Genomic DNA, 7725 nt, shown 5'->3' with positions numbered 1-7725 from the left:
ATTTTATTTAGATTATTTTCTTTCCTTAAAACCTGTATTTATTATAATTAATTTCCGGTATTTTTTATTTGTCTGTCCGCTTGTTTAGTTTTTGGTCCCCAAAAACAAATAGGCCTCTAGTTGTTTACTAACGACTGACTAAAATTCAACCAATTAAAAACTCACAAGACCTATGCGTTTGTTGTTGTTTTATGGTAAGTTCAATTTGAACAATTCACTGAAATGAGTGTGTGCGAACTAGAGGAGTCTAGTTCATTTTGTGAGCTGAAGAAAGGATTCACAAATTCCATATACAAAGCATTTTTCCGTAAAGAAAAAGGCAAGTGATATAAAGAATATATGCTCTAGTGGACCGTGGTATTTGAAAATTCCGCACTTATAGGTCAAACTTTTAAAAAAATAAACTTATATCTCGAAAAATGCTTGAGAAGGTCCTTAAATAATGTTCTGTTAAAAAATACATCCTGGTTCTCAGAAAATATGTAAAAAATCCCAGTTTTTATTTATAAAACCCCCTGTTAATCAGATTCCATGAAAATACAATCTTTATAAAATCAAAGTCTTCAAAAATGTGTGAAAATATGTGTTTGACTTTAAAAAGAGAGAATTTCTTATATAAATAAAAGGCCTATACAGATGATATTATATTCCCTTCGTCAAAAAACCATATTTAGCTTATTTAAAAGGACACTACTCTATTCAGCTCCCCATTAAATACTCTCTTCAGCTTTATTAATATGACTCTATTCAGATCGTCCCTAATTTTTCTCATCAGTCTACAAATACTACCACCTTAAGTCCGTACATAAAGAGGGAGATAGGGTTTATAAAGGAGCTATAGGGTGTATTGTAGTCCGACTATAGATACTCCATCTTGCTCGTCTGTATAAAGACTCCATTCAGCTGGTATATAAAAACTATCGGAGTTTTAACTCCCCTATATAGACTTCCTGCGCTTATATAGCCTATGTATACTCCCTGAGCTTCAAGAAGTCTATATAGAATCCCTTCTGCTCACCTAAAAAAGACACCCATCAACTGGTCTATAAAATTCTTCTTCAGATCTTCTCAAAAAATCCCTTCAAATCTTCTTAAAGACTCCCTTCAACTCGTCTATAAAGACTCCCTTCAACTCTTCTATAAAGACTCCCTTCAACTCGTCTATAAAGACTCTCTTCATTTGGTCTATAAAGTCTCCCTTCATCTGGTCTATAAAGTCTCCCTTCATCTGGTCTATAAAGACTCCCTTCAGCTCGCCTATAAAGACTCCCTTCAGCTCGTCTATAAAGACTCCCTTCAGCTCGTCTATAAAGACTCCCTTCAGATCGTCTATAAAGTTTCCCTTTAGATCGTCTATAAAAACTCCCTTCAGCTCGTATATAAAGACTCTCTTCAGACCGTCTATAAAGTTTCCCTTTAGATCGTCTATAAAAACTCCCTTTAGCTCGCCTATAAAGACTCCCTCTAGGTCGTCTATAGAGACTCCCTTCAGCTCGTCTAAGAATACTCCTTCAGCTCGTCTATAAAGAATCCAGGCTTCAGCTGGTCTCTACAGACTCCCTTCTGCTCGTCTATAAAAACTCTTCGACTTAACTATCCCTAACATAATAGGCTATATAAAGACTCTCTTCAGATCGTCTATAAAGACTCCCTTCAGCTCGCCTATAAAGATTCCCTTCAGCTCGCCTATAAAGACTCCCTCTAGCTCGTCTATAGAGACTCCCTTCAGCTCGTCTAAGAATACTCCATCAGCTCGTCTATAAAGAATCCAGGCTTCAGCTGGTCTCTACAGACTCCCTTCTGCTCGTCTATAAAAACTCTTCGACTTAACTATCCCTAACATAATCGGCTGATTTTTTCCACGCCTCTTTCTAAACATGTTACCGTTATGCCTTACCCTCATTCGTAAACACATAGGGAGCCTCCGTTTTGCATTTTTCGCATATTTTATCCGCCAATCTCTTTTGTCTCCAACATTCGTTTTGGAATTTGGAACGTTTTTCAATTTAATCGGCCTACCACAAATTATTCGCCAGACCCCAACAAACAAACACCGGACACAGTCGAACCATAAAATTTGATAAAAACACCGGCAGCAGAATGAGTAATTTTGTGAATATCCACATTTTTGAAAACTATCAAAAATATATTGACAATGAGCAGGAGATGCGAGAGGTATTCTATTGGTCGAAATTCTTCTCTGATTCCCGAAAATTTAATACCATTCGTCTTGTTTTAGAAAATCCGCATAATTGTGCGTGAAATAGAAAAATTGGCTAAAGATGCAACCATCCAGCTGCAGGTGATACACTATGACTTGACCAAAAGTAAGTAGTGAGGGGATTTCCCGGTGTTTACCTTTTTAATTATTCCTTGAAATTTCCACTTCCCAGTTGACTATGCATGTGCCAGTGCCCGCAAACAAATTTCCGAATGTGCTGAAGGTTATAAAAAGCTGGCTGAATTGATACCTGTTGGCCAGTACTATAGGTGAGTCACAAAAAAAAAAAAAAACAATTGCAGATATTTGGAAAGCACCCATTTGTCTGTGTGGGATGGTATTATATTTCTAACTATTACTCCCCCCTTATATGGTGTGAAGGTATTCGGATCATTGGACATTTATAACACAACGTTTGATATTTTTAATTGCCATGGTGGTGTATTTGGAAGCTGGCTTTCTTGTTACACGTGAAACTGTCGCCGAGCTCTTGGGATGTAAGAAGAAGTATAAATATTTGTATTTTATAAAAATTATAATTCTGTGTATTTCTTACAGTAAAAACAAATCAAGCCGATGGCTTCCATTTGGACATTGAAGATTATCTAATGGGCATTTTACAAATGGCTTCCGAGCTGTCACGTTTTGCCACCAACTCTGTGACAATGGGTGATTATGATCGCCCCCTGAATATATCACGTTTCATGGCCGATCTGAATGCCGGCTTTCGTTTGTTAAATCTTAAAAATGATGGTCTACGCAAACGTTTCGATGCTCTCAAATATGATGTTAAGAAAATCGAAGAAGTTGTCTACGATATTAGTATAAGGGGTCTGCGTAATGGTACGGTAGCGGGAGATGAAGCCGCAGCAGTACCACCTACAGCTGAAGCTGTAGCAGCAGGTGATGATAGTCCGTTGGATGAAAATAAAACAGAATAATAATATCCTTAATTTATAAGTGGACACTGAAATCTTTTTTTTTTAATTTTTTAACTACTTTTAAGAAATTTATTGGATTATTTTTTTGTTTTTATTATTTTTTTTTTCAAACTTACTTGAATAAAAAGAGCATGGAGTTTGAAAAAGCTCCTTAAATGTTATTTTCACTTTTGGTAAAAATGATGAGATTTTTTTATTTAAGGCAAAATCAAGCAAGGATTCTTTGTGGAGGCGAAGGGCTTTATAGAAAAGCTGAAGAGCGTCCTTATGGGCGAGCAGAAGGGAGTCTTTATAGACGAGCTGAAGGAAGTATTTATAGACGAGCTGAATGGAGTCTTTATAGACGAGCTGAAGAGCGTCTTTATGGACGAGCAGAAGGGAGTCTTTATAGACGAGCTGAGCTGAAGGGAGTCTTTATAGACGAGCTGAGCTGAAGGGAGTCTTTATAGACGAGCTGAGCTGAAGGGAGTCTTTATAGACGAGCTGAAGGGAGTCTTTATAGACGAGCTGAAGGAAGTCTTTATAGACGAGCTGAAGGGAGTCTTTATAGACGAACTGAAGGGAGTCTTTATAGACGAGCTGAAGGGAGTCTTTATAGACGAGCTGAAGGGAGTCTTTATAGACGAGCTGAAGGGAATTTGGATGATGTATTTATAGATGAGTTGAAGGGATTATTTATGGACGAACTGGAGGGTGTCTTTATAGATGTGGTGAAGGGTGTAGTTATAGACAAGTTGAAGGGTGTTTCTATAGAATTGTTGAGAATATTTATGGACGGGTTGAAGGGAGACTTGAGAGGAATAGGAAGCCGTGTTTATGGACTAGTTAAATGCAGGAAGGCTTTATAGGCGATCTGAAAGAAAGACGGTATTTATCTCCTTCGGTAAATATTTCCTTCAGATCGTCTATAGAGACAACCTTTATCTCGTCTATTAAAACTCATTCAGTTCGTTTATTGAGTCTGCCCGAGCTTCAGCTCGTCTATTGAGTCTGCCTGAGCTTCAGCTCGTCTATAAAGACTCATTGCCCACCAATTCGCCTATAAAAATGCCCTGCCATTCAGCACTTCTATTATATATAAAGAATATTTCACTCAGTTCGTCTCTAAAGAGTCCCATCTTCTATAATAACCACAAGGCTTTCAAATCTTTCATAAAGTCTACCTAGTCTCCGGCAAGTCTATAAAGATTCCCGTAAGCCTCGGCTCGCATATTAATACTCTCTTTGCCTCAGCTTCTGTATAAATACTCCCTGAGCTTCAATTTGTCTATAAAACCTCACTGAGCATCAATTTCGTCTTTACTTCTCCTCCGACTAGTCCACTTTCTATTTAGTATTGAAGGTATATGACCATATATCATATCGTAGACAAAATCTAAGAATCTTAAAAAAACGAGTTCAGCTTCAATAAGTTGATATTTTGTGACTTGATAGGTTATCCGTATACGAAGAATTTCGTCTAATTTGATAAAGAGGTGTTAGTTAAGCAAAGGCTTATCAAATCACCATTTTGTAAAATTTTATTGTTTAAGCCCGTGGGCGTATTATAATTTTTAAATGGCTTCCTTCTTGTGAGCCGTCCGAAGACGAACTGGTCAGGCAATCTTTATAGGCGGTCATCATTTAAATACAAACGTTTGCCGACATAAATAATATCGATAATACCGTGTAATAGTTTCCCCACAAAAAAGATTGTTGTTTTATCGACTGTTGTTGAGTGTCGATAAAACAGTTCAATTTGTTTACATTCTCTCCATTAGTACTCTCACCGTTAATTCTCCTTCTCTCTGTTTGTTTCCCCCCTTTACAAGTTCCATCATGTAATAAGTTGTTGGTTTTCCCCCGCCAATTTCATTTGTGTTTTGACCGTTGATTCGTGCGGTCGGTTTATTCGTGTTTTTTTCCGTTTCGTTTTGTTCGTCCATGATCGTTAGTGTGTTGTGTGAATAGAGAAGAATTGGGGATTTTGTGGTGCGGCCAGAGATGCTGTAATGCAAAATTGTAAATAAAATCGAAAAAATATTGAAATAAATAAAAAGAAAATTAGAAAAAAGGCGGGGAAAAAGCATAACATTCCAATTGGAATTAAGTGTTGTGAGTGAGAAAAAAAACAAATAACTTCACAGCTACTCTCTCCCCAGCATCTTGTGGCAAGGAGAATAGAAAATCGTATTTGATATTCTATCGAGAAATCAAATTTAACTGTAAGTGAAAAATGTTTTTTTTAATACTTTTTTTAGTTTCATTTCCCTTCCCCCCAACCTTGCTACCGTGTCAACAACGTGCATTTTTTTTTGTTTGCCTCTGTTTTTTTTTTCTTGGCATGTGACATAGAAAAAAATAGTGGTTATTGCTGCTGTTGTTGTACATTATTTATACACAATTCATTACTGGATTTTCCTCTTTTTTCTTTTTCTATTCAATTCATCCCTTCCCTTCCTTGTGTGTTGGCACTTGGTTTCCACCAAACGTGGGTATTTCTTCTATTCTAGACATGTTTGTTTTTATTTGAGAAGGAGACATGTGCAATGACCTTTTTATGTATGTGTGTTGTTGTAATTGTAATATCTTAAGCACAATGGGTTGGAATTTATTTCATGAGGGGAGTTTGAAAAAAATATTTGTTTAACAAAATTTTAAGTGAATTAAAAATAGACTCCCCTGTCTGTGGCCCTTCAGCTGTAAAGACTCTCTTACCTTCAGCACGATTAGTAAAAACCATCAGATTTTTCTGATTTTTTTCCAGAGGTAGATATTTTTATCCTAATTATGGGGATATGTTTTTTTCTGGGGGACGTACCTGTATACCCGGTTATTTGACCCGGAAGTTCGGGTACCCGGTTCTACGGATCTGGGCACCATTTTTTTTAACTTCCTAAAAGTCGATATTGAGCAAATTATGGTCCAATCCGGAATCAAATTATAGACCACCTACCTACCTCTGAAAAAAATGCACAAAATCTCAACGTTTTTACTAAACTGGAGTTGTTCCCTCGTCTCTGAAGATTCAAGGGTCTTAATAGGTGACCATCTGAAGGTTACCTATTAAGAATCACTTCAACTCGTCTCAAAATATTTCCTACAGATCGTCTATAGATACAACCTTCATCTCGTCTATAAAAACTCCCTTTAGGTCTACTATTGAATCTGCCTGAGCTTCAGCCCTTCTATATAGACTCATTGTCCACCAGTTCGCCTATAAAAATGCTGAAGAGTATTTCAGCAGGTTTATAAAGAATATTTGTCTATAAAGACTCCCATTGGCTCCTCTATAAAATCTCTCTTCAGCTGGTCTCTACAAATTCCATTTGCTCTGCTATAAAGTCCCCTTTTATCATCGATTTCATCTAAAAAATTACGTGGCTTTCAAATCTGTCATAAAGTCTTCCTAGCCTCCGGCAAGTCTCCCGCAAACCTCAGCTCGCCTATAAATACTCTTTGTCTCAGCTTGTAAGATTCCCTGAGCATCAACTTATCTATAAACCCTCACTGAGCATCAGTTTCTCTATAAAGTTTCCCTGGACAGGGACGAGCTAAAGTCTGTAAACAATTCTTGGTCTTCAGCTTGTGCACAAAGACTTCCTGGCCTTCAGTTCGTCTATAAAAACTCCCTGAGCTTTAGCTGTGCTATCCTGCCTCTATGGAAGTCTGCCAGCCTTTTGTGAAGAATCCCTGGCCTTCAGCTCGTCTATAAAACCTCCCTGAGCTTTAGCAGCTCTATAAAGACCATCTAGCCTTCAGGACGTTTGTAAAGACTCTCTGCCCTCTCTTTAACCCAAATTCTTTACTAATTATACGGCTTATATATGTCTGGTATATTTTTTCTGTGTGTGTGTGTGTGCTTGTATTAACCATTCGCTTCGACGTTGGACTTTGAACCGTATCAAAAACTTGATTACGTGTGCACAACAATGAGAATAACCATCACAAAATATCAACAACCGCTGCAACAACAATTGACTACTCAAAGAATAGGAAGCAAAAATAAATAAAGTAAACAAAAAAGTAGACCCTCCCCCCCAACCACTTGTCAGGGAAACCTGAGCGCACTGATAGTTATCGTGTCATTTGTCAGATGCTCATAGTTAATATCTCTCACTATTGTCGTGAACAGTGATTAACAAAAGTTTCAGAAGTTTTTTTTAAGTTTGATGTTACATCGTTCTCAACAAATTTAAAAAGATTTTTAAAGCACCGGAAAGATATCATCCGACGATTTTTCTATACCCTTCTCTCTGCAGTCTTCAGCTTCAGACATGCATTCTCCTACTTACTTAGCTGGATGACACAAAACATTTGTTCCATAAGCCGAACTTAAGAAAGATTTCCAGGTGCGTCGATCTTGTGCGCAGTTTTTCCAATTTAAAAGATCACGTTTTGATATGGCACCCTCTACATGAACATTCCATCTAATTCGTGGCCTTTCCCTTCTGCGCGAACCATCAGTAGGCTCGCTTTTATATGCCATTTGAGCTGGGACATCCTCATCCATTCGCGCAACATGGCCTAGCTACCGAAGTCGCTGCAGTTTGATACAACTGACTATGTGGATGTCCGTGTATA

At 37.6% G+C, this 7725-nt stretch overlaps 1 protein-coding gene across 1 annotated transcript; it reads left to right on the top strand.

Moving 5' to 3' along the window:
* The first annotated feature begins 2100 nt into the window (after nucleotides 1-2100).
* Nucleotides 2101-3162, top strand: LOC133333166 (translin). Its single transcript, XM_061541497.1, has 5 exons — nucleotides 2101-2175; nucleotides 2240-2327; nucleotides 2385-2490; nucleotides 2603-2718; nucleotides 2780-3162. Exons 1-5 carry the CDS (start codon nucleotides 2101-2103, stop codon nucleotides 3160-3162), a joined length of 768 nt encoding a protein of 255 aa, XP_061397481.1.
* Nucleotides 3163-7725: the final 4563 nt, after the last annotated feature.

This window comes from Musca vetustissima, unplaced genomic scaffold (assembly GCF_032173495.1).
Source record: "Musca vetustissima isolate MV318-11 ecotype Yass unplaced genomic scaffold, APGP_CSIRO_Mvet_v1 utg125739, whole genome shotgun sequence".
In the NCBI taxonomy this organism is placed as follows: Eukaryota; Metazoa; Arthropoda; class Insecta; order Diptera; family Muscidae; genus Musca; species Musca vetustissima.
Note: the sequence above shows the minus strand (reverse complement) of the source record. Positions and strands in the feature narration are given on the sequence as shown.

What these genes read in the sequence shown, in the direction of transcription:
- LOC133333166 (XM_061541497.1), top strand. Translation starts at nt 2,101, where the DNA reads ATGAGTAATTTTGTGAATATCCACATTTTTGAAAACTATCAAAAATAT. An exon ending in ACACTATGACTTGACCAAAA is followed by an intron (nt 2,328 to 2,384) that starts GTAAGTAGTGAG and finishes CTTGAAATTTCC; the next exon opens with ACTTCCCAGTTGACTATGCA. An exon ending in TGTCGCCGAGCTCTTGGGAT is followed by an intron (nt 2,719 to 2,779) that starts GTAAGAAGAAGT and finishes TATTTCTTACAG; the next exon opens with TAAAAACAAATCAAGCCGAT.